Below are 26,746 nucleotides of genomic sequence, written 5' to 3'. Positions count from 1 at the left end.
TTTCCTCATAACAACTCTTATGAGATAGGTAGGGAAGGTATTATTTCCCTAGTAAGAACTCAATACATCCTTTTTTATTCCTTCATTTTACAGAGAAGAACAGTGAGGGAGGGAAAATAGTTTGCCCAAGGTCACAAAATTTGTGTCAAATAAACAAATATGTATTTATTTATTTTAAACCTTTATCTTCTGTCTTAGTATCAACTCTAAGACAAAAGGGCAAGGGCTAGGCAAGTGGGGTTAAGTGACTTGCCCAGAGTCACACAGCTAAGAAGTATCTAAGGCCAAATTTGAACCCAGGTCCTCCTGACTCCAGGCCTGGCATTCTAGCCACTGTGCCACCTAGCTGCCTTCTGTTGTCAATGGTTTTTGGTGTTCCACCATAGCATAGACCCTGAGTTAGGCAGAACTCAGGTCCTTCCCCTGGAAATCCAAAAGGAATGTTGCTAATGGGGAAGAGAGATGAGCCCCCTAAGAAACTGAGAAGTGTCAGGAAACCATGAGCTGGGAATAAGAATTAGATTTAGGATATGCTAACAAATTGGTGCCACTAAACTAGGAATCAGAGGAACTAGGTTCAAATCCCAGCTCTGCCACTAACTAGCTGTGAGACCTTGGACTAAGTGGATTAGAGCACTGGGCATGGAGTCAGGAAGCCCTGAGTTCAAATCTGTTCATAGAGACTGACCTGAGACCTGAGCCAGGATTTTAACCTGTTTGCCTCAGTTTCCTCAGCTGTAAAATGAGAATAATGACATCATCTACCTCCCAGAGTTATTGTGAAGACCAGATGAGATCTTCTTTGTGAAATTCCTGGCACACAATAGGCACTTACATGCTTGTTTCCTTCCTTTCTTGGTGAGCCTCCTACCCTCATGTGTCAAAGAAAGGGGCTTCTTTTCACTCTATAATTCTTGGGTAGATTTCAGAGGCTGGACCCAAAGGGAAGCCAGAAGGTTCCTGGCTCTGGGGGAGTCAGCCGTGTCCTCTCTGCTCCAAGAGGCAGCTTCTGGATGGGAAGCTGGAAGAGGGCAGATGTCCGACAGAGCGGCTTTCAGGGACTGGGAGATTTATGCCTTCCCATTCCGGAGATAAGAAAGCTGAGGCCCAGATTGGAAAGGACTTGGGGGACCCAGAGAGAACTAGCCCACAAAACCTGGCTTTGTAGCCCCATACCCAGTGCTCTCCTCACCAGGCCTTAAAAAGCTTCCGTCTTTCAGGGCTCTCCTGGGCTCCGATCCCAGGTTCAGCTCCGTTCAGATAGCCCTCCGCCTGGACCCTCCTCCTCCTCCCCCAGCTGCTTCTGCCAGTTCCCCGGGACACCGGCCAGAGGCCCCGGCGTTGCCCAGGAAAGGGGGAAGGGGAGATATCGAAGACATATTCCCCAATGGGTCCCTCCCTTCCCTCTACTCAACAGAATGGGTTTTCCTCCCTTCCCCGGAAGGTTTCCCCCACCTCCCGGGAGTCTCCAGTCCTCCCAGGTCCCTCTTCTTCGTCTGTCCCTCCTCCTCTGCCTCCCCCTCCCCTCCACTGTCCCCTCGAGCCGGGAAGGACGCGTGTCCTTGGAAGGACAGGGTGAGAGTGTGTGTGTGTGTGGGGGGGGGTCTTCAGCGCCTCAGATTGGGAGAGCTCCAGGTTCCCTAGAGGGAAGGACATGAGGAAGGCTAGCCGAGAGCCATAGAGACTGCGCGTGCCTCCAGAAGTACACACACTTATTGGTAGGGGAATATATTATACACGTGTGTGCGTGTGTCTATCCCTACATACATGTCCGGTGTCTACGTCCATGTGTGCTCAGATATTCTATATGCCCTTCCACATCTCCCACTGCAGGACCCCGGGAGGTAGGGATCAGCTAGGGAGCAGACACCCCCCACCCCCCAACCCCCCACCCCCGGTTGGGTGCGCAGGCGCCCGGGTCCCGCCCCCCACAAATAAAGCAGCTCCTCCCTCCCTCCCTCCCTCCTTCTCTCCCTCCCTCCCTCCTGTCACCACCAGCGGCTTTTCTACTGAACAACCTTTTTATCCATCACTGGGACAGAGCAGCTAGCTTTGGGTCCAGAGCAGGGCTTGTCCGCCTCCGCTCTCTCTCTCTCTCCTCTCGGCTCCTCTCGTCTCCTCTTCCCTCCTTCCTGCCTTCTCTCCTCGTCTCCTCGCCTCTTCCTTCATCCCGTCTCCCTCTCTCTCCCTTCTCCCCCCTCCCTCCTCTTCTCACTCTCTTCTTCTCCGCTAGAGACTCTGTCCCTGGTCATCCAGGATGGATTCTGGGCCTCGGGGGCCCTCGGGGACCCCAGAGTCTGGGGGGAAACCACCAAACTGGCAGGAAGCCAAGACTTTCTATGACAGCCTGGCACCAAAAAAGAAACCCAAATCGGTAAGAGACAGCCCGGGAGAGGGGAACCCCAAAGCCTCATGAGGGAGGGACAGAGGGACTGGGAGATGGAAGGATCCCTATTTCCTAGTTAGGGAAATTGCTGGAGTGAAATTTCCCCTCCGCTCCCCTCCCTTCCCCTGTCCTCCTCCTCCTCCTCCCCTCTGGCCCTTCCTCTCCCTTCCCAGCCTCTGGCAGGGGCTGGGTGTTTATTTCAGGAGTTCTGGCCCGGGCTTCGTCGGCTTCTCTTCTCCATCAGAATGCCCTCCCCCTCCCTTCTCCTACCAGCCCCCAGCCGGGGGTCACAGCCTGGCTTCTCTCTGTTGGATCTCAAAGCACTCGTTTGTCCGATGCCATTGAATTTAAGTGAAAGGAATGGACTAGAGCCTGGGCTCTGGAGTGTAGGGCCGGAGGTTCTCCCATCCAGGTTTCCTGGAAGCTCTAATCATTGACATTCTCATTCCAGACTGCCTACCCCAACGGGTCTCCAGAGCTGGCTGGAACATGGTGGCCACTGGCATTTAGTCAGCCTGCTAGGGAGGAAGGGAGAGCCTCAGACTGTTGGTCCCCTGTGACAGGTTTATCCTCTGAATTTGGGCTGGAGGGGACCTTATCCAGTGTCTAGTCCAAGTACCTCATTTAATTAGAAGAAATGGAGGTGAATTGATAGGCTCAAGACCAGAGAAAATGGTAGATCCAGTATTTGAATTCAGGCAATCAAAGCCAAGCCTTCTACTGGAGTAGCCCTGTCTACTGTCTCCTTCCCTACTGCCTACAGTGCCCATGTCTGTCCTAGCCTCAAAAAGCCTTACTTGTTCTTTCTGTCTCCATTATCATCCCTTATTTCTTCTGACCTTTATGGCCAAACTCCTCAAAAAGGCCTTGATAATGGGTACTCCACTTTTTCTCCTCTCATTCCCTTCTTAACCCCTTATAATCCTGCTTCTAGTTCCATCAATCCAATGAAACTACTGTCTCTGGAGTTACCAGCCATTTCTTAATTGCTAAATCCTTTTCTCAATCTTTCTCAGTCCTCTTCCACACTCTCTTCTCTCTCGGTTTCTGGGACACCATCTCTCCTGGTTCTCCTACCTGTCTGACCACTTCCTTCTTGTCTCTGACAAATCTGGAGACCCCAACTAAGCAATAGGAAACACTGACAGAACCTAACTAGGCAGCAGGAAACAAACAGAGCCCATGGAGATAGCAGGCCAACAAACAACAGTTGATTGATGATCGCCAAGAACATTCAACCCCCTAATACTATAAAACAGTGATGGTGAACTTATGGTGCACATGCCAAAGATGGCACCCAGAGCACTCTATGTGGGCATGTAGCCACCCCCCTTCCCAGAGTTCATTACTAGAATGGCAAAGGGACTTGAGCAAAGCTGCTCCCCTCCCTCTCTCCACCATGCCTGACTTCTTTTTTTCCACATTCCCCACCATTCTGCCCAGCAGCCAATGGGAGTGCACAGTGCATAAGGTGGGCAACTCACAGGTGGCAGAGCTGGAGGGGAGCAGAGTGCTCAGGCCACTCCCCTCCTCCTCTTCCACACTTAGTGAGGACATTCCTCACTTCACCCACCCCTCCGCCCAGCAGCCCAATGGGAGTGCTTCCTCCCCTATGTGGAATATGGGGGGATGAGATGTGCCTGGCACTCAGTAGAAGGGTGGGCATAGCACTCAGTCTCTAAAAGAGTCACCATCATTGCTATAAGATCTCATGATTCCCACACTCAGGGGGGGACTCTGTAGCCAATTCTCTTGGCACCGGGCTCCCCCTTGTTACTCCTTTCACTAATGGGACTCCCTAGCAGGCTCCCCCTTGTCACCCCCTTTCCTCCATTCCCCCAACCTTGATGGGACTCCACCTTCTCCTTCCCTCCATTAAAGCTTTCCTCTATTACCTTACTCTGCTCAAAGTCCCTTGTGCCAAACTGCCATCAGTCGGACTGACAGTCTCCTTTGCTGCTTCTTCATTCTGGTTATGCCCAATAACTAAGGATGCCCCACAGGGTTCTGTCTGGGATTTTTTTCTCTTCTCTCTTTACACTATTTCATTTGGGGATCTCATCACTTCCCATGGATTTAGTGATCAGCATCTCTAGACTGATGATTTTCAAATCTATTCATCCTGCCCTAACCTTTCAGCTGGCCTCTGGTCTTACATCTCCATCTGCCTTTCAGATATCTCAAATTCAACAAGTCCAAAACCAAATTCATTATCTTTCCCACTACTTTCCCTATTAAAAAAAATCCTTACTGTCCTGTGTATTGGTTCCAAGGAAGAAGAGTGCTAAGGGCTAGGAAATTGGGATTAAGTGACTTGCCCAGGGTTACATAGCTAGGAAGTGTCTGAGTCCAAATTTGAACCCAGGACCTGACTGTCAAATCACTGAGCCACTTAGCTGCCCCCTATTTTCGTTATTACTGGAGAGGTCAATGACATCCTTCCAGACCCTCAGGCTTGCATCCTGGATGTCATCCTCCTCCACTCTTTACTATTTCTCACCCTCCACCACCACCACCATATCTCAGCTCTTACCAAGCCTTTTCAATTTCTTCTTTTCAACTTCTCTTGAATACACTCCCTTCCCTTTTCTCACACACCACCACCCTCATATTGACCTTCATTACCTCACTATCAGACATGATTTGATAAGAGCCAGGGTCTACTATGACAAAAGGTAGATCTATCAGCCCCAAGACTCTCCCCACTCCAGGCCACTCTCCATTCAGCTGCCAAAATGATTTTCCTGCAGTGGGAGTTCTGACCATGCCACCCTCCTCCTCAATAAACTTCAGAGGCTCCCTATTACCTCCAGAGTCAAATATAAAGTCCTCTTTGGGGTGTTCAAAGCCCTTCATAACCCAGCCCACCCCAGCCCCCACCTTTCTAGTCTCCCGACACCTTACTCCTTGACACATACTCATTGATCCAATGACACTGTCCTGCTTATTGGATCTGGAGTGAGATACTTCCAGCTCTTGGCTGGAGGCGTTTTCTCTGGCTGTCCCCCATGACGTGCCCCTACTGGCTCCCTTCAAGTCCTAATAAAATCTCATCTTCTAAAGAAAACCCTTCCCAACCCCACTTAATTTCAGTGCCTGCTTCCTTTTACTTATTTCCTATTTATCCTATAGCTTGATTGTACATATCTGGTGGTTTTTTTTCTTTTTTAATCCTTACCTTCTGTTTTAGAAGTTATATTAAGTGTTGATTCTAAGGCAGAAGAGAGATAAGGTTTATGGAACTGGGGATTAAGTGACTTGCCCAGGGTCACACAGCAAAGAAAGTATCTGAGGTTAGATTTGAACCCAGGACCTCCTGACTCCAGGCCTGGCTCTATCTACTGAGCCATGTAACTGCCCCTGAACATATCTTTGTCTCCCTGTGAGCTCCTTGAAGGCAGGGACTGTCTTTGGATTGTTTTTATAACTCCAATGCTTAGCATAGTGCCTGGCACATAGTAGGCACTTAATAAATGTTTATTGACAGACTAATTGACTGATTGGTCCTCTGAGGGATTGTAGCTCCTCATTCCCTGCGATCCAAACTGAAGAGGGCTTACTGGGAGCAGTCAGATGCTGAGCTGGAATAGATCATGACTTAAGGACTGTCCAGAAGGCTGTCCAGCATTCAAGAACTCGGAGGAGCCCAGAGCATGTCCCCTTTGCTCTCCTCTCTGGAGGCAGCTCTCAGGGTAGACACAGAGCCCCCACCCCTAACTGCCCTAAGCTGCCCTTGGAATTCCTCGGGGGCCAACCCTGCTTAGCTGGGGCTCCAGGAGGACCCATAGCTAGAACTTCCCAAGACCTTCATCCTCTGGGCTCTTAGCCAGGATGTCCCCCAGGACTCCCTCGCTTGGGAATTCCAAACGACGCTAGATTTCCTTTCCCTCCAACAGCGTCCCCCTCTTGCTTCTAGCACCCCTCCTGCTCCACTCTTCTCTCCCCCAATCCCTGAGAGGGAGTTGAAGGAAGGCCATCACCCTCTTCTCTTCTACCTTACCAAAGAACAGGAGGCTGAGAATAAGAGTCCACTAAGTCCAGTCCTGGGAGAGTGGCGTAGCTTCCTTTCTCTCTCCATAAATGTGCAGCCCAAGCCAAGACCAAGGTTTGGAAGGGGTTAGCTCTTATGACCCTAATTTTCCCCTTAGTCAGCCCCCTCTGGGAAAGGTTTTAGAAGAAAGGAAAATGAAGAGTGGATCTCAACCTTCGTTCCTAGGATGTTCCTAAGAATTTTGGTACTTGGGGGACAGCTGGGTGACTCAGAGGATTGAGAGCCAGGCCTAGAGACGGGAGGTCCTGGGTTCAAATCTGAACGCAGATACTTCCCAGCTGTGTGACCCTGAGCAAGTCACTTAACCCCCATTGCCCAGCCCTGACCACTCTACTGCCTTGGAACCAATATATAGTACTGATTCTAAGATGGAAGTAAGAGTTTAAAATAATAATAATAACAATAATAATAATACTTGTACTTGGGGCACTTTTTGTGGGGGAAATATAGTACTAGAGGACAGGATGGCCTCAAGTCCAGTCCAAGCAAGAGATGGGTAGAGGAGAGCCCATCTCTCAGAGAGTGGCCAAATGGCTTCATCTGAGAGCAGTTGGCCTGGACAGGTCTAGGAGGAGGGGGAATGTTGGGGCTCTGGGAATCCAAGCTTCTGCCTGATATCTCTTCAGACACTTTGTCCACCTCCTTCCCTCCTTACCACCCTTTTCTCAGTGTATAGTCATTAGAAAAGCAGATTTTCAGGAAAATTCTTCCTTTCCCAAAACAGCTTTTTTTGTGTGCCTGAGATTGAGAAAGAGAGACAGACAGAGGCGGAGACAAACAAATATAGAGATACGGAACAACCAAGTGATGTGTGTGTGGATACAGACAGATAGACAGACAGACAGACAGATAGATAGATAGATAGATAGATAGATAGATAGATAGATAGATAGATAAATGGATAGATGATAGATAGATAGATGGATAGATGATAGATAGATAGATGGATGGATGGATAAATGAATAGGTAGACAGACTGATAGATGGATGAATAGATAGATAGAAGAATGGATAGATAGATAGATAGATAGATAGATAGATAGATAGATAGATAGATAGATAGATGGATGGATAGATAGATAGATAATTGGATGGATGGATGGATAGAGAGATAGATGGATGGATGGATGGATGGATGGATAGAGAGTCTGAGAGACAGACAGAGACAGAGAGGGAAAGAGAGAAAGGGGGAGACAGAGAGAGAGACAGAGACAGAGAGGGAGAGGGAGAGACAGACAGACAGACAGATAGAGATAGAGAGAAAGGGAGACAGAGAGGAAGAGGAGAGAGAGAGAGAGAGAGAGGAGAGAGAGATTGAGGGGGAAGGGAAAGGAGGAGGAAAAGAGACAGAGGGGGAGAGAGAGAGAAAGATGGAGATAAAAAGAGAAACAAAAAGAAAGAGAGAGATTGAGAGGGAAGAAGAGAGGGAGAGAAGAAGAAAGAGAGAAGAACTCTATTGGATGAAGTAAGTTGAGTCTGGCTTTTCTCTGTTTGGGGAGTGTTTGAAGAATTCTTGCCTCCATATGACCTAAAGACCCAGAGACATTTTGGGAAGATTATATATTCTTTTATAAATTCTAAAATAAATAAATGTTTCTCTGCCAAAAAAAAAGAAGGAAAGTGTCTTGTAAGGTACAATGTGTTATCTAAATGGTTATACTTATGCTTATTAGTACCTGTAAGCAGATGTGTGCCTATATGTGTGAATACATATATATGTATGTATGAATGTATGTGTGCCCTTTCATCTACAACAGGCGGCACTGAGGGGTAGACCCAGATGAGGAAGGAAGAGGTAGGGTCCTTCCCAGGGAGAACTTGGAGTTTGAGGAGATGTTATTCCTTCTAGAAGCAGTTAAGTGGTATAGTGGATGGTATGTCTGATTTGGAATCAGGAAAACCTGATTTCAAACCCTGACTTAGTCAATTACCAATTTTGTGGTAAGTCACATAACCTGCCTCAGTTTCCTCACCTGTAAAACTGGAATAATAATAGCACCTTTCTGCCTCTCAGAATTGCTGTGAAGATAAAATGAGGTAACATATATAAAATGCTTTGCAAAGCTTAAAGCACTATGTCATCATGTTGGTTATTTTCTTACCTTAAAGAGAGGAAAGATGCAACGTCAAACCTGGGGCACCCCGAGGCTCAGGAGATGAGAGAAGGAAAGGAAGGGAACTAGATGCTTATATAGCCCCTACTATGTGTCAGTACATTTTACAAATATTATCTTTTGATCCTCATGACATCCAGGGAAACAGGGGCTATTATGATCCCTATTTTATAGTCAAGGAAACTGAGGCAGACAGAGGCTAAGGGATTTGCCCAGGCTCACATAGCTAGCAAGTGTCTGAGTCCAGATATAGATTCAAGTCTCCCTGGCTCTAGACCCAGGACTCTATCCCCTGTGTCACCTACCTGCTGGAAGGAAGAGGTCGGGGTCGTTGCTCCTTCCTTGGGTAGCCAATAAAAGGCTCCTTGAAGGTGGGGTTCTGTCTACCACTGGACAGAGGCTCTGGGAGCTCAGGATCTTGGCTCTCCATCAGGCTGAGGGTTCCCCAGGAGAATGATGGCGTTTTCTCCTCCCTCCCTCCATATTTCCATCAGAGCCCCCTATGGCCAATGGCTCACGTTTTCTTTTCTGTCCAGCCCAAGCCCCAGAACGCCATCACCATTGCTGTGTCGTCCAAGGCTCTCTTCCGCATGGAGGAGGAGCAGCGCATCTACCGGGAGAAGGGCGTAGAGGAGTATGTTCGGTACCAGCTGGAGCATGAAAATGAGCCACTCAGTCCAGGGCCCGCGTTCCCCTTTGTGAGGGTAAGTGTCCATGTGGGTCCAGCTCATTCACCTCCCTTCCCCCATCTTTGCCCAGCCTGATGGTGCTGTAGCCCTCTGGCATATTAGTGGGAAGAGGCCATTAGGGTACGTTCTTAGCATCTTAGAATTTAGAACTAGAAGGGCCCTTAGAGGTCACCTAATCTAATGTATTCATTTTACAAAGGAGGAAACTGAGGCCCATTTGTGCACCGAACATTTTTTCTTTTTTTAAATTTATTTAAATTATTTTATTTTTTAATTGAAAATTTTTATTTAATTAATTTAGAATATTTTTCCATGTCTACATGATTCATGTTCTTTCCCTTCCCTCCTCCTCCATAGCCAAAGAGCAATTCCACTGGGTTTTACATGTTGTACCAAACATTTATTAATCCCCTACTGTATGCAAAGCCTTTTTTTTTAACCCTTACCTTCCGTCTTAGAATCAATACTGTGTATTGGTTCTAAGGCAGAAGAGTGGTAAGGGCTAGGCAATGGGGGTCAAGTGACTTGCCCAGGGTCACATAGCTGGGAAATGTCTGAGGCCAGATTTGAACCTAGAACCTCCCATCTCTAGACCTGGCTCTCTATCTACTGAGCTATCCAATTGCCCCCTATATGCAAAGTCTTATGCTGGGTATTGGGGAGATTCAAAACTTAAAGAAAACAGGGTACCTGCCCTCCCAGAGCTTAGAGTCTAATAAGAGACAAGATGATTGTAGACTCATCTTCATGAGTTCAAATCCAGCATCAGGCACTTACTAGCTGTGTTGGACTCTGGACAAGTCTTTTAACCCCATTTGCCTCAGTTTATTCTTCTGTAAAATGAGCTGGAGAAGAAAATGGCCTACCATTCCAGAATCTCTGCCAAGAAAACCCCAAATGAGGTAACAAAGAGTTGGATACAACTGAACAATCATGACAATCATTTATATGAGCTTTAAGGTTTGCAAAATGCCTTATAAGCATGATTGCATGTGGTTCTCACTTCTCTGGGAGGTAGGTATGATTATGATCCCCATTTAACAGAGGACAAAACTAAAGACAGCAGAAATTTAGTGACTTGCCTAGAGTCATCCAGCTAGTCAGCATCCAAGACTGAGATTTGAACTCACGTCTTCCTGACTTTGGGACCAGTGTCCACCATTGTTGGTTATTCAGTCATTTCAGTTGTACCTGACTTATCATGAACCTCCTGGGCTTTTCTTGGCAACAATACGGCAATGGTTTGCCATTTTCTTTTCTAGTTCTTTTTACAGATGAGGAAACTGAGGCAAACAAGGGTTAAGAGACTTGCTCAGGGTCACACAGCTAGGAAGTGCTTGAAGCTGAGATCTAAACTCTCTTCTTCCTGACTCCCAGTCTGGTACGCTATCCACTTCACCACCTCACTCCCCTAGTAACCATTGGGTCACCCAATAACTCAAATGGCTAGCATACTTTTTCTTTCACCAAGTCTAAATCTTACTCTTTCCAGTGTCCCTCATTTCTGGGAGTTCTGCCTTCCATGGCCAATAGAAGGAGCCTTCCCCACATAGCCCTCCTAATGGCTAAAGACAGTAATTGTGTCACCTCTAAGTTTCTCCAGCATGTTCTCTTCTGGAGTAGTCTCCAAACTTCTTGCCTTCCTGGTCATCCTTTTGGAGATATGATCTAGTGTTCTTATGATCTTCCTAAAATGGGGCACCCAAGGGGGCAGCTGGGTTGCTCAGTGGATGGAGAGCCAGGCCTAGAGATGAGAGGTCCTGGGTTCAAATTTGACCTCAGATACTTCCTAGCTGTGTGACCCTGGGCCAGTCACTTAACCCCCTTGCTTTGTCCTTATCACTCTTCTGTCTTGGAACCAATACACAGTATTGATTCTATGCCAGAAGGTAAGGGTTTAAAAAAAAACAAATAAAATGGGGCACCCAAACCTGAACCCAACATTCTCACTTTGTGTCTTCTATAAATAATAATAATTATTATATATATTAATATACATATATACCTACATATATATGTATCTCCTATTTTTGCCTTCATCCAAGCCATCAATAAAGACTAAAGAGACCTGGACTTGGCATCAGAGGATGAGAGTTGAAGTCTTGCTTTTGTTCCCTACCCTCTGAATAACAAAAAATCATTTTCTTTCTCTGGGTCTCAGTTCCCCATTCCCCAAGTGAGATGACTGGATTAGATCATCTGTCAGTGTCAGTTCAAAAAATGTTTTAGAAAATGCCTACAAAGTGAAGAGCCCTGTGTGTGGTTCTGGGAGAGATACTGAGTCTAATGAAGACACAGAACCTAACATCATGGGGCTTCCAGTCTAGAAGGAGCATAAGATGCAAACACAGACAACTATAGTACACACCATCGCATGAGAAATGCATTAGAGAGGCACATTGGAAGGCCAAAGTTGTTAAGGAGCTGCTAGGTACCTCAGTGGATTGAGAGTCAGGCCTAAACACAAGAGGTTCTGGGTTCAAATCTGGTATCAGACACTTCTGAGTTGTGTGACATTGGCCAAGTTGCTTAAACCTCATTGCCTAGCTTTTACCACTTTTCTCTTTTGGCACCAATCTACAGTATTGATACTGAAAAGGAACGTAAGGGAAAGAAAGACAGAAAGACAGAAAGACAGAAAGGAAGGAAGGAAGGAAGGAAGGAAGGAAGGAAGGAAGGAAGGAAGGAAGGAAGGAAGGAAGGAAGGAAGGAAGGAAGGAAGGAAGGAAGGAAGGAAGGAAGGAAGGAAGAGAGAGAGAAAGAGAGAGGGAGGGAGGGAGGGAAGGAGGGAAGAAAGGAGGGAAGGAGGGAAGGAGGGAGGAGAGGGAGAGAGAGGAAAGGAGGAAGGAAGGAAGGAAGGAAGGAAGGAAGGAAGGAAGGAAGGAAGGAAGGAAGGAAGGAAGGAAGGAAGGAAGGAACAAAGGAAGGAAGGAAGGGAGGGAGGGAGGGAGGGAGGGAGGGAGGGAGGGAGGGAGAGAAGAAGAGAGAAAGAGAGAAAGAGAGAAGGGAAGGAGGGAAGGAGGGAAGAAAGGAGGGAAGGAGGGAAGAGAGGAAGAGAGGGAGGGAGAGAGAGGGAGGGAGGAAGGAAGGAAGGAAGGAAGGAAGGAAGGAAGGAAGGAAGGAAGGAAGGAAGGAAGGAAGGAAGGAAGGAAGGAAGGAAGGAAGGACATCAGACAAAGTTGTTCTGAGGAGGTGGGGAGGGACACAGATTAGGGAAAGCTTCACAGAGGTTCCACTTTGTGATGGATGCCCAGAGGACCTAGAAAGTGGGAATGAGGAGTGATCTTCTGATATTCCTTCCCCAGATATCCTTGTGTGACCCCTGGCAGGACATCTTGCTTATTTTCTGCAGATTCACAAGGCCCTTCTATAGCCTAACAAATATGTTAGAGGGAGAATAAAGACTAGAGCAGAGAGACCAATCAAAGGACTCCAATTTCAGAGTTAAACCTTGGGAAAAATTCACAACAAAAATTGTCTGGATTAGGAGATGGAGATAGGTAATGGAGGCACTTTCAGGACAGAATAGACAGGCAGATGGATCTGGTTTTGTCTTGTTTTGTTTTAGGTTGGGGAGGGTCAGTTGTTGGGTACCAATTGCTGGGAGCCACTTGGGGCAAGCTTACAGGCCTTGTTAATAGGATTTGAGAGATTCTCCCAAGTGAGACCAGACTGGAACAAGGACAAGAATGAGACAAGAAGGTGGTTGAAATGGTCCTGCATATCTGTTATTACCTTAGTGGGCAGCTTGTCTCCCTGTTCTCTGGAAGGTCCAGATAAGCTAAAGAACTCCTTAGGTGTAAGGAGAACCCCTAGACTGGGCTATAGCCTCTTCTCCTTTCCCTTCCCAGGCTCTGGAGGCTGTGAACAGCCAGCTTCGGGAACTGTATCCTGACAGCGAGGACCTCTTTGACATTGTCCTCATGACCAACAACCATGCCCAAGTTGGGGTTCGGCTTATCAACAGCATCAATCACTACAGTAAGTGTAAGAACCAGGGACCCACCCACAAACTCTCACCCCCATCCAATCCACTCTAGTCCAATCCAAAAAGAAACAATTGAGCATCTGCTGTCTTCTTGGGGCTGTAACCAGGCACCAAGATGCAAGAACAAAACAAAAATCAGTCCTGATACCCATTCTATTGTATAATTAGAAAAAATCTTGTACCTTTGGACTCCATCTCCCATAATTCTTTTTCATCTCCCAGAATCCCTTTCCCTTCTCCACTATGTTGCATGTTCCTGTTTGGTGTTTCCTCCCTCTCTGTCTCTCCTTTTTCCATGAGTGAGGCTACTAAACTCTCTCTGCTTCTCTAGCCTTTTTGCTTCAAAGTATAAAGATTAAAATTAATATTCAATACTTCAAGTATTATTTTAGTATTATTTATTAAAAATCCACTTAGAGCAGAGAGAAATTAAAAAAACAGAAATTAAAAAAAAAACATAGAAAGGCAAAAAATTTGCTCCCTCTTCCACACTGATACCAGTCAGAGAGACCGCATGGGCAGAAATGGAAACTCAAAAACCTCAATCCACATAAGGAAATGCACAAACAGGAAAAATAAAAGGAAATGTTATCTCTTGGGTTCAAGATTCTAAATCAATAAATTTCCCCCTGTGATCCTTTAGGAGACCAGTCTCCCCAATGGATCATGAAAACATAACTAACTTATAACTTGAACTAGAGGTATATACAAATATTACAGTTTTTAAAGGGAAATTACATTAATTTGGGGATAAGAGGAAAATAAAAAGGAAAAGGAACAAAACCAATAATAGGTGCATTGACAAAAAGCCAATTAGGGGGCAGTCCCCTTGGGCATAAGAGTGTACATTCAAAACAAAATCACTCAACCCCCCAAAGTTCAAATTCACCATATCTCAAAGTTAAATCTGGATCTTCTGATGCAGTGTGTGGTCTCTGCAGGCATCTTCACAATGCGTTCTAGATTCTGGGAGGTAGTCTCTTGTTCTAAATTAGGCTCAAATTCAAGTAAAAGTTCACAACAATAACATAATCTCCCCTGAGGAAAATAATAATACATTATTATTAATAAATCTTATAAATATAATACTTGGAGTATTGGATATTAATTTTTAAATCTACACTATTCCAGGATTTAGAAGAAGAGGGAATACAACACAAAACCATGTATATACAGTATAATTTGAGAAGAAAGGACAGAGCAATAATAATCAAAAGTGATTGGGAAGGTATACATAGCTGATGCCTTAGGCTTAGAGCCTTGAAAGAATCTAGAGATTCTAAGAGGCCTGATGGAAGGAGGGAGTGCAATCCAGGCATGCAAAAGCATGGAGGTGGGATAGTAAGAACTGAGTTCAATGAACAACAAATAAATGAGTTAGGTTGGAATACTGAGTGCAAGAAGGGAGCAATTTGTCTGAAAAGATGGACTTGAGCCAGACTGTGAAAAAGATTTAGATGCCAATCTTAGACCACCGGGGGAATGTTCTAGAAAATTTTGGGAACGGCTAACATGTCTTGAGTAGGAGGAAGGATTTTGTCAAACCTGTGCTTTTAGGAAGATTGTTTTGGCAGCTATATAGAGAATGGATTAGAGAGGAACTAGAAGATGAAAGTCCAATTAGGAGATAGTTGTAATGGTTCAGGCTAGAGGTGATAAAGGGCCTGAACTAAGATGGTGGCAATGGGAACAGAAATAAGGAGTGCTATGGGGATAGAGTCAAGAATAATTAGCAACTGGTTGGATATGGGGCCAAGGGAGAGGGAAGAGTTGAGATGACTTTGAGATTGTGACCCTGAGTGTCTAGAAGATTAATGGTGCCTTTGACAGAGAGAGGGAAGCTCAGAAGAAGATCCCAGCTGGATGTGTGAATGTGTGTACACGCATATGCATGGAAAACAACAAGGTTTGTTTTGGAAATATTGATGCAATTGGGAAAAAAATAAAATATTACTTTTAAAAAAAGGAAATATTGAGTTTGAGATGACTTCCAAAGACATTGGAGTGTCCAGTAGGCTTTCAGTGATTAAACAGGTGAGAACAAGATTTTTGGCAATGCTCAGAAGAGAGTCTAGGATTCTGTCTGCAGATTGGGAAATCATCTGGAAAGAAGTGATCAATGAACATCTGGCAGCTGATGAAATCTCTGAGTTAGATTATTGAGAAAGAAAAAAATGGGGATTAGGGTCACAGTGTGAGGGAATTAGGGTTAGGGCTATGTTCTGTTCAAGGGAACATTGATGGGGGATTCCCACTCTTAGAGGGGTCCAGATTCTTCTCTCCAGATTTGCATTGACAATATGAAATTATAGAGGCCAGAAGGGACCTTAGAATAAACCAAGAGGGGGCATCTGGGTGGCTCAATGGATTGAGAGCCAGGCCAAGAGATGGGAGGTCCTGGGATCAAATTTGGACTCAGACACTTCCTAGCTGTGTGACCCTGGGCAAGTCACTTGACCCCCATTGCCTAGCCCTTACCACTCTTCTGCCTTAGAACCAACATACAGTATTGATTCTAAGACGGAAGGTGAGGGTTTTAATAAATAAACAAACAAACAAATAAATAAATGAATAAATAGATAAATAAACAAGTGAATGAATGAATAAATAAATAAATAAATGAAAAGAATAAACCAAGAAATCTAGAACATCAGAGATGGAAGCACCCGAGACATCCAAACTGGAAAGGACCTCAGAGCATCAAGGCTTAGAAGGTGATGGAGACTATCCAAAAGTTGGTCACAGAATGGAAAGGCTTCCCTCCATATGTGATCTTTAGTCAGATACTGGTCGATGTTTTATTGGATGTTATAAAATATATTTATTGATTTGTCGAATCGGTGACCTGAGAATGCAGAATGTCATTCACCTCTAAATGTGACCTAAGATTATAGGACGTTGAAGATTAGAGCTGGAAGGAGCCTCTGCAGCATGGATACAAGTATTGGACTTGTTTTCAGGAGACCCCTGCAGGGTCTGAATCCAGCCATGACATTTACTAGCTGTGTGATTGTGGGCAAGTCTCTAAGTTTCTCAGTACCTCAGTTTCTTCATCTGTAAAATGGGGATTATAATACTTATTCTGCTTAACTCAATGAATGTTATGAGAAAAGTACTCTGAAAACTTGAAAGTTACCCTATAGATGTGACTTTTTCTTGTTGTTGTTGGTAATATTAGACCATAGAAGGTCAGAACTGTGAAGGATCTTAGAACACAGAATGTTAGAGCTAGAAGGGTGGGGTGGCTTAAAACATATAATATGAAATGAGGATGAGGATAATCTTTCTGGGGCTTAGTTTTCTCTTCCATAAAATGGGGATAATTATGCCTCAAAATGAAGTAGGAAAGAAAACAACTTTCAGAGTCTTAGAGAGACATCATGTCTATGTCAAATTTTAGACGCAGATTCAGGGCTGGATTCAAATCCTGTCTCTGACTTTTATTCACCAGGTGACCCTGTGCAAATCATTTACGCTTTCAGCTTTAGTTTCCTCATGTGCAAAATGAAGCTAATAGTAATAATCTTAAAGGAGATATAAAAGTCTATATAAAGTGCTTTGTAAACCTTAGAGCCTCTACATAAATATAAGTAATTGCTATTAAAACTCCAGAAATAAGAATTACATGACTTGCCTGTGGCCATCTATGACTTCTGACAATGACAGAGACATAAATAAAGTCCCAAAGGGGCAGCTAGGTGGTACAGTGGATAGAGCACCAGGCTTGGATTTAGGAGAATCTGGGTTCAAATCTGGCCTCAGATACTTCCTGGCTGTGTGACTGTGGGCAAGTCACTTAACCCCCATTGCCTAGCCCTTACTGCTCTTTCTAAGAAAGAAGGTAAGAGTTTTAAAGAAAGGGAAAGAAAAGGTGCCAGAGCCTTTCATGTTAGCTTATCTACACCCACCTCTCTGCAATGACTCTTCCATGGTCCTCTCCTCTGGATAATAGATCATCATTATACAGTTACACATAGTAATACCCAATAACTGCAGACAATTTCCCCAAAGTGCCCTGGTCATGTCATTTCAAAGCCATTCCCCAGGTGGACAAGGAGGCAGGCTGATCTTTTACACATTTGTCAGTTTGGGCCCAACCTTTTTTCCTAAAGTCTCATCCAAAAAGAATAGCAACAGCTCACATTTTATAAACGTTTATTCATGTTTTCAAAGCACTTTTAACCTTATTGTCTCATTGGATCATTCCAATATACCCTTTGAGGCTGGCATAACAGTTGATGTATCCCCATTTTATTGATGAGGAAATGGAAACCCAAAGAAGGCAGTTAACTTTCCTAAGATCCCATGACTAGTAAGCCTGTCTAGATTTGTCTAGGTTATCTAGACCTTGAACAGAAGTTTTTCTCTGTGCCCTTTCTATTATACCTTGGAAGGAGAGACCATCAGGAGAAAGGTGATATTTACCCATCATTGGTCACTTATTGAGCATCTTCTGAATGCAGAACTATGGTGAGTTCCCGTACACCATATTGGCCAAAGAACAACAGAACCAAGATGGTGGCACTCACCCATTGGATTTGGCCATGAAGTCCTGAGTTCTGAGCATGACTTTACTCTATCATTGGGTAGGGCTGATTAGACCTACTTGATTCTACCTGGCCTGACCTCAATCTCTCCTCTGACCCTTTCCCCTAGATCTGTTCATTGAGAGGTTCTGCATGACTGGGGGAAACAGCCCCATCTGCTATCTGAAGGCTTACCATACCAACCTCTACCTGTCCTCTGATGCAGAGAAAGTGAGTGAAGCCATTGGAGAGGGTGAGTCTGGGGGCTGGACCCTACTAGGGTCAGGGAAAGGGCTGGGTAGGAGTACCAGAAAGTCTCAGGAGGACAGAGAAAGTCCTGGAGAGAGCATGCTAACAAAGGATATGGAGATATAGAGATGTTGTATTCTTGGTTACCATGGTAATCTCAGTGGGGAGGGTACATTCTGGGAGGTGGACTGAAATGAAGTCCTCAGATCTGTGTTCCTGGGCTCTGAGGACAAATAATACTAGTACCAACAGTCACTTCTGTTTATATGGGGCATCCCAAAAGTCTAGAGGCATTATGTATATCTTTTTACTACCTACGAACACTTCCCTCACAACATCTCAGAGAGGTTGGTCATACATGTGTCATTAGTCCCATTTCAACGACAAGAAAATTGAGGTTCATTGAGGGGGAGTTACTTCCCCCAAGTTTTGGGCTAGAATCACACAGCTAATAAGTATCAAGGTCACAACTAGATCCCAATTCCTTCTGGGTTCTCTGTGGATATGTTCTTAACTATATTTAGGGAAGAGAAACCGAGATGGATAAGATCCCTGGTTTCAGGAGGTAGAATTTTTGGTTTCCATGAAAACCAAGTACAATAGAAAAGGCAGGTAGGTACTACAGTGGATAGAGTCAAGCCTAGAGTCAGGAGGATCTGGATTCAAATTTGACCTCAGATACTTCCTAGCTGTGTGACCCTGGGCAAGTCACTTGACCCCCTTTGACTAGCCCTTACCACTCTTCTGCCTTGGAACCAATACACCTTATTGACTCCAAGATGGAAGGTAAGGGTTTAAAAAAAAGTATAGTGTAGACTACTGTCCATAAACCTCCTGTAGTCATCTCTTCTCGCACCCATCCTCCATCTCAGCAGGGATTTGAGCTCCTTGGGGATGGCACAGGATCTCTCAGCTGTGCCTGACTGGACTGGACTCCAGAAACCTCTAGAAGGGATAATGTCAGTGCTTGCATCACAGTCCAGGAGGGATGATCCAGAGAAGGTTAAATAGGCTGGAGACATGCCTTTAAATAAACTTGCTGAGTGACCTGGACCCAATTTGCCTTTATATACATATATGCCTCAGTTTCCCCACTTGTTTTTTTAATCCCTTACCTTCCATCTTAGAATCAGTATTATACATCAGTTCCAGGAGCCTTAAGAGCTATGCAATTGGTGACTTGCTCAAGATCACACAGTTAGGACATGTCTGAGGCCAGATTTGAACAAAGGAGCCCCCATCTAGCTACCCCTCAGTTTCCCTTTTCATAAAAAATGTTGCCTTCTAGTTCTGACATTGTCCGAGTTCTCCTCCAACTCTGTGTTCTCGGACCCCTTTCAGCTCTAATATTCTCTGTTCTAAGCTCCCTTCAGTCCTCTAAGGATCTCCCAGCACTGATATTCTGTGTTCTGAGGTTCCTCCTGTCTCTTCTAAGGACCCTCCATCCCGTAGTAGTCTCTGTGCCAAGGCCCCTCCTAGCTCTGACCATTTCTCTGTCCTGGGGGCCTTCTGGGAGTCTGTGCCCTGTCCTGCCAGGGTGGCAGAGCAGCTCCCCTCTGCCTCTCTGTTAGCAGCAGCGAGCCTGTGTTAGGGCTGGGAGCCCTCAGGGTCTGGCCACGGGACCAGGTGTCCTTCCAGAGACTCCATCTGGCCAGGAGGATGATCCCAATACATCCCGCCACCGCCCAACCCTCTCAGCATGGCCCAAATGTGAGCTGTCCAGAGTGACAGAGACACAAGCCAGGAGAGCCCCTGCCACCTTTCCCCAAGATCCTGACCACAGTCATAGAAGCTAGCCAGCTCCATGTGGGAAGCCATCCGGTTCTCTACAGTGGGGAGACTATCAGGACCCTGGCCAGGGGCGCATGTTGGAGCAAAGGGCTCTGAGCAGTTTGTTTAGGACTGTGGCAGGGAGGTGTGGGAAGGAGAGGGGAAAGCATTTGGGCTGGAAGAACCAAGAGAGAAGGGAAATTTCCCCTCTGTTCCACGCGGGTTCTTTAGGGCAGGACAGACTTGGGCTTCTGAGGGGCAGGGGGCATGTTCAGCAGGAGAGCAAGAAGGAAGCCTTCCTGGGTGGAGGGGTACCGGCTGGCTGTATCATCCTGGTGGTTGTGGCAACAGAGGGCTCTCCTCAGCTCCTCGCCCCACCATTCTTGGTCCATGGTCATCATCCAAGGCATAGATAGGGTATCTGCTCTGGGGACTGAAAAATTAGATCATGACCTTAGACTTAGGGCATGTCTCAGATGCCATCTAGACCAAGGCTTGGCAACCTTTTTTGTGTCTTGGGCCCCTTGGGCAGTCTGCTGAAGCCTACAGAACCCCTCTTAGAATCATGTTTTTTAAATGTATAGGATTACTAAGGAGACCAAAAATATTGATCAAAATATTTAAAAACAACAACAACAAATAAATTCACAGATCTGAGGTGAAGAACCCCTGGTCTAGTCTAACCTCTTCATTTTGTAGAGCAGGACACTAAGGCTCAGAGAAGGGGAGTTATTTATAGGCATAGAACCATTTTCCAGATTGGAAATGGAGACCCAGTGAAGTGAAATGAATTGCCCAAGATCATACTGGTAATAAGTGTCAGAGGTGAGATTTGAACCCACATCATCTGACTCTACAGTCTCTTTCCACTATGACAGTAATGGACCAGGGCTGGAACTCTGGTCTTTTGATTCAGCCCAGAGTGCCTTCTGCCTCTCCAGCTGATTAGCAGAGATGTCTAAAAGCTTGGGCATGGGAAGGCCAGGTGCCAAGGCACAAGCCCAGTGGGAGATTGGTCCCACACCACTTCTTTGTTTCTTCCCAAAGGAATTGCAGCTGCTACCATCTTTAGCCCCAGCAAGGATGTGGCAGTGCCTCAGAGCCAGCTTCGTGTGGCATTTGATGGAGATGCTGTCCTCTTCTCTGATGAGTCTGAGCAGATTGTGAAGGCCCATGGGCTCGACATGTTCTTTGAACATGAGAAGACATATGAGAACAAACCCCTGGCTCAGGTACGTACTTGAACTCATTGGCACCAAGTCCTTGTTCCCATGCTGAGCTTCCATGTCTATCACTGATTCCCATCTCTGAGCCCCCCCCCATCCTACGATGAGACCCATCCCTGGCACTAAGGCCCCATTCCCATGTTGAGCCTTCATCCCCATCACTGAGCCTTTATTCTTACACTGTGCTCCCATTCCCATCATGAAACTCTCATCCCTATATTGAACCCCTGTGCCCATCACTGATGTCTCATCCCTATCACAGAGCTCCCACATCTCTCCACTGAACCCCCATGGCCATCCCTGACTCCCCACATCTACAATGAGACCCATCCATGGCACTGAGTCCCCATTCCCATGCTGAGCCCCTATCCCCATCCACTGAGCCCTATCCTTACACTGAGCCCCCACCCTCTCATTGGTCTCTCATCCCTATGTTGAACCCTCATGCCTATCACTGACATTTCATCCCTATCATGGAGCCCCCCCATCCTTAAATGAGCCTCCATCCCCATCACTGAGCCTCTATCCTTACATTGAGCTACCATCCCCATCATGGAACTCTCATTCCTATATTGAACCTCCATGCCCATCACTGATGTCTCATCCCTATCACGGAGCTCCCCCATCCCTCCACTGAACCCCCATGCCCATCACTGATCCTTCATCCCCATCATGGAGCTTCTCACCCTTACAATGAGCCCCTATCCCTATATGGAGCTCCCCCATCCCTCCACTGAACCCCCATGCCCATCAATGATCTCTCATCCCCATCACGAAGCCTCTCACCCTTACAATGAGCCCCTATCCCTATATGGAGCTCCCCCATTCCTCCACTGAATCCCCATGCCCATCACTGATCCTTCATCCCCATCACGGAGCTTCTCACCCTTACAGTGAGACCCATCTCTGATACTGAAACCCCTCCCCATGCTGAGCCCCTCTCTCCTCATAGGGCAATGGGAGGACTTCTCCAGCCTGCCCTGGCCAGGTAAAGGTTAGAGTCACCTCCCTATTCTCCCCCACAGGGCCCCCTGAAAGGTTTCTTGGAGGCTTTGGGGAGACTGCAGAAGAAGTTTTACTCCAAGGGCCTGAGGCTCGAATGTCCAATCCGCACCTACTTAGTGACGGCACGTAGTGCTGCAAGCTCAGGGGCTCGTGCTCTGAAGACCCTTCGCAGCTGGGGGCTGGAGACAGATGAAGCCCTGTTCCTGGCTGGGGCCCCCAAGGGCCCCCTGCTGGAAAAGATTCGTCCTCACATCTTCTTTGATGATCAGATGTTCCATGTGGCCGGGGCACAGGAGATGGGTACTGTGGCTGCCCATGTGCCCTATGGCGTGGCCCAGGCCCCTCGGCGGACAGCACCCGAGAGGCAGGCCCCTCCAGCAGCCCAGTAATCCTCCTGGTCATTCCAGCATGAAGATCTAAAAAAGGCAGAGTGGAGCACCAGAAAGGATATGGGCCTCCAAAGAACTGAGTGTGTCTGGGGCTGCATCCTCTTCTCTGACTTCCCATCTGTTAGATGGGAGTCAATGATGGCACTACCTGCCTCATGGGTCCTTGTGAGGAAAGTGCTTTGTTCAGTATCAAAATGGGAGCCTTTATCATTGTTATGGACGTTTGGAGCAACCCCAGCTCCACTCTTCCAACCCTCATGATTCCATCTTGTACCCAGCAGCCCTGGGACATGGGGCCACCACCTGTCCTCCACCCCCATCTTGCAATGCCTGCCTCGTTCCCTGGGCATCCCTCACCCAGCCACCCCACTACCCACGTCCAACCTGTGTGTCTGTCTGCCTGTCCCGGGCATGAAACCAGAATGAGAGCAAAGACCTGAGGCCAAAAGAGGGAATTTCTTAGCTAAATCCCCATCTGACAGTAGATAGGATCAGGAGAGGAGGAGTCAAAGGAGTCAAAGGAAAACAGCATCTCTCCCTAGAATGAGGTTAGCATCTAGGATGGGAGAAGCCAAGTTGGAAGTTGGGTTTTCCCACTTATCACCTACTTGACTTTGACGCAGTCCCCCTCTCCCCAGTCTTAGTTTCTTCACTCATTAAATGAGAGGATCAAACTGAATGAGCAGTCAGGGATGGGAGAGCTCAGGGGAAAGAGGAAGATGTCTCTGGCACATCTTTTCCTCAGGATAGAAGGAATCTGGGAGATCATTCATTCCAATCTTCTCATGTAACCCTTGAGGATACTGGGAGTAACTTGCCCATAGTTACTCACCTGGAGAACAGTAGGGTCACAATTCAAACCCAGGACCTCCGAGTTCTTTCTACTACACTTAAAATCAACTGTTTCCCCCATAAATCAGTTCTCAGTCTAGTTTTAGTCCATTTTCTACCTCCCGTTTGCAAAGCTTTGATGATCAAAGGACCTTCTCAAAATCTATGAAGTTAAAAAATACAATTCCTTCTTTTCTAATCCTATTCTTCCCATTTCTAACTCCCCCCTTTCCAATTCCCAGTAGTAGGAAGAATGGGACACTGTGATGCATGGAGGTGGATTCTCACATGAGGTCCCCCCCTGCTCTGTACATTTTGTGGTTTTGGAAGAGGGAGCAGGATATGAGAGAAACTTTCCCTGGGGTTGTTCACACCGTGCCTGGGGGTTCTAGTGAGCCATTTGGTGGAGTTGGAGGGTCAACCAATGGGAACAGAACCAGTGGACACTGGTGGGACCAGCCTATCAGGTGATGGGTGATGAGAGTAAGTATGGTAAGTGTAGACAGGCTTTTGCTACATCACGAGGTTCATTTCAGCTTTCACATTCTGCGTCCTCTAATTCCTTCCCATCCTGACATTCTATGTTCTCCCATTCTGTTTACTCAAGTCTTTTCCTGCTCTATTTCTGTGACTTGAGGTGAGCTGAAATATGGCAGACTCCATCAGGGCAGATCAGGGCAGATATGGACTGGGCGGAGAAAAAACAGAAATCAGCAATGACTGAGTCACCTTAGACAAAGCAGAGCCAGGCTTGTTCTTCCAGAAACCACAGCAACAGATGGTACTGCATTCTGATTGATGGCTATGATTTCATTATTTGCTCTGAGCAAAAAGAATAAGAGACTGGGAGTGGGAGAGAGAGAGAGAGAGAGAGATTAACAGGATAATACAGAAAAGGAACCTGGAAGCTGAGATAACAGAGTAAGGAAATAAGACAGATGACTCTGGGGTTCAGAGATGGAAGACAGAAATCAGGAACTGCCATCACCAAAAGGAAATCAACAAACATTTATTAAGTACCTGCTGTGTGCCATATGCAGTGCTGAAGACTGGGTATACAAAGAAAGGCACTAGGGATGGGAAGTCCTGGGTTCAAATTTGCCTTCAAACATTGCCTAGTGGTGTTACCCTGAACAAGTCACTTAAATTCAGTTTCCTTAATTGTAAAATAGGGATAATCACACCTACCCCTGGGAAGTGTTGTGAGGATTAAAAGAGATAATATTTGTAAGGCACTTAGTATAGTGCCTGATTACACAGTAAGTACTATAAAAAGACTGTTTATTTACCTTTGCTTTAGGAAAGTCTTTTTAAGAGTAGAAAGGAGGAGGAATTGAAGTGGGGAGAGACTTGGAGCAGGCAGATCCACTATCAGGCGAGGGTTCAGGTCATGGGGGTCTGCACCAGGGTGGAGGCAGTGTCAGAAAAGAGAAGGGGCATATACAAGAGATGGTATAAAGGTGGAATTCATGATTGCTGAATTCTTGTCTAAAGGGAGCCGGGAGAGGAGAACGCTCCTGAAAATGGGCTGCTTAAAGAAGGCTGAGAGCCTTGAAATCCCTGCCAAACAATCAATCAAAAGACAATTAGAAAACAATTATGAAGAAGGACATGATGATGCCAGATATAGCTACTGCTGTGGGAGTTCTACACATCTGAGAACAGGAAGTGATTGCAAGAACTGGCAGGCCAAACTGCCTCTCACCCTGATAAAAGTAGCAACCTTTCTCCCTGGCTGAAGCTACCTCAAGGTGGCATTTAAAAGCAGAATCCCCAGACCTCTCCTTGCCTACCCTGATTCTTGAGATATGGCCTCAGGGTTGAGACAACTGGCAGGCAGTTGAAATCTCCTAGTGGCATCACAGTATAATTCCAGAGACAGAAGAAAAATAAGGTAGGGTCTTTGGTCCAGAGCTAGCATGGTCTGTGTGGTCTGGATCTTCAGGTCCCCCCTTGTTTGTACACATCCACGTGCTTAACAAGGGCAATTAGTTAAAAAAAAAAAAGGAAAGAGAAATATTGAAAGGAGAGAAAGACGGAAAGACAGAAAGACAGACAGACAGACAGACAGACAGAAAGAAAGACAGACAGAAAGAAAGACAGACAGAAAGACAGAAAGACAGACAGACAGACAGAAAGAAAGACAGACAGAAAGGAAGAAAGAGAGAAAGAGAGAAAGAAAGAAAGAAAGAAAGAAAGAAAGAAAGAAAGAAAGAAAGAAAGAAAGAAAGAAAGAAAGAAAGAAAGAAAGAAAGAAAGAAAGAAAGAAAGAAAGAAAGAAAGAAAGAAAGAAAGAAAGAAAGAAAGAAAGAAAGAAAGAAAGAAAGAAAGAAAGAAAGAAAGAAAGAAAGAAAGAAAGAAAGAAAGAAAGAAAGATCTGTCACAAGACATAGGTTCAAATCCTAGCTTTGGTACTTCCTGGCTGTCAATTTCCTGAACTGAAAGTCAGTTTCCTCACCCATGAAATAGGTATATTGATATTTGTGCTACCCACCTCAAAAGGTTGTAGGAAGCGAAAGAACTTTATAAACACTTAGGTACTATAATTATGAATACAGTAGCAGAAAAAAATCAAGCAATTATAGCCAAAGGATTTGGGTTCAAATCCCTGTTCTGCCCCTTATTAACTGTATAATGTTGGGTAAAAGAGTCAGTTTCTCTGTGTATCTGTTTCCTTGTGAAATATGAGGTCAGTGATTCCCAACATTTTGGACCCCTTTTAATAACAAAAAAGTGTTGTAAATTCTCAAGGTAATTTAAAATACTACCCGTAATATTATTTTTGATTTATTTGTTGAGGGCTTACAATAACTATAATGATACCAGGATCTAAATTAGAATTTACGTTATATGATTATAATTATAAAATACAAGATTTTATTCTACTTATAATTATAAAAAACTCTAAATATGATATAAAACCACAATCATAAAACAATTATGAAGATTTTATATAGGAAATTCTGTACGAGTTAAAAAAGACCTATGTTTACTTTTATCTGAGATTTAATATAAAATTTCTTTATTTTATACATTTCATTGAACATAAATAACATTTTAATGAAACGAGTTGTGACTTGGAAGACGTTGAACATAATATACTAATCATATCTAAACTACATTTCAGGGTTGGTTTTTTTTTTATTTGAGAAGGTTTGCGATGTTGGCCTCAACTCCAGCTGGATATATAGATAGACACTACTAAGTGACTGTCCATGTTGCCAATCATTTCATCTGAAAGTACTCGAGGGTTTCACATCTGGGGAATTCTCTGTCTTCTTTGGTTCTTACCTTTTAAGCTGGCCTTTGGAAAATGAACAACTTGGATTGGGCAAGGTCATTGTATGGGTTCATGAAGTTATTCTCACATTTAAAAATTTTTTTTAAATATATATTGCTAGGGACAAGTTGGTGGCATAATGGATAGAGAGCCAGGCCTGGAGATGGGAAGTCCTGGGTTCAAATATGGCCTTCCTAGCTGTGTGACCCTGGGCAAATCACTTAACCCCAATAGCCTAGCCC

The 26,746-nt window shown here is 45.4% G+C and overlaps 1 protein-coding gene across 2 annotated transcripts; it reads left to right on the top strand.

The window, feature by feature from the left end:
- The first annotated feature begins 1,941 nt into the window (after positions 1–1,941).
- Positions 1,942–26,343, top strand: NT5C1A (5'-nucleotidase, cytosolic IA). 2 transcript variants are annotated; one of them, XM_001377494.3, is made up of 6 exons: positions 1,942–2,374; positions 9,088–9,255; positions 13,092–13,221; positions 17,885–18,007; positions 20,821–21,005; positions 22,025–26,343. In XM_001377494.3, exons 1-6 carry the CDS (start codon positions 2,258–2,260, stop codon positions 22,391–22,393), a joined length of 1,092 nt encoding a protein of 363 aa, XP_001377531.1. In that variant the 5' UTR covers positions 1,942–2,257; the 3' UTR covers positions 22,394–26,343. The 2 variants fall into 2 exon arrangements, with proteins under 2 accessions (XP_001377531.1, XP_056651185.1); XM_056795207.1 differs by lacking the exon at positions 1,942–2,374 and adding an exon at positions 2,422–7,902.
- Positions 26,344–26,746: the final 403 nt, after the last annotated feature.

Source organism: Monodelphis domestica, chromosome 4 (assembly GCF_027887165.1).
Source record: "Monodelphis domestica isolate mMonDom1 chromosome 4, mMonDom1.pri, whole genome shotgun sequence".
NCBI lineage: Eukaryota > Metazoa > Chordata > Mammalia > Didelphimorphia > Didelphidae > Monodelphis > Monodelphis domestica.
Note: the sequence above shows the minus strand (reverse complement) of the source record. Positions and strands in the feature narration are given on the sequence as shown.

Coding starts and splice junctions, on each gene's coding strand:
- NT5C1A (XM_001377494.3), top strand. CDS start 2,258: ATGGATTCTGGGCCTCGGGGGCCCTCGGGGACCCCAGAGTCTGGGGGG. Junction 2,375..9,087: donor CAAAAAAGAAACCCAAATCG/GTAAGAGACAGC, acceptor TTTTCTGTCCAG/CCCAAGCCCCAGAACGCCAT. Junction 13,222..17,884: donor CAACAGCATCAATCACTACA/GTAAGTGTAAGA, acceptor CCTTTCCCCTAG/ATCTGTTCATTGAGAGGTTC.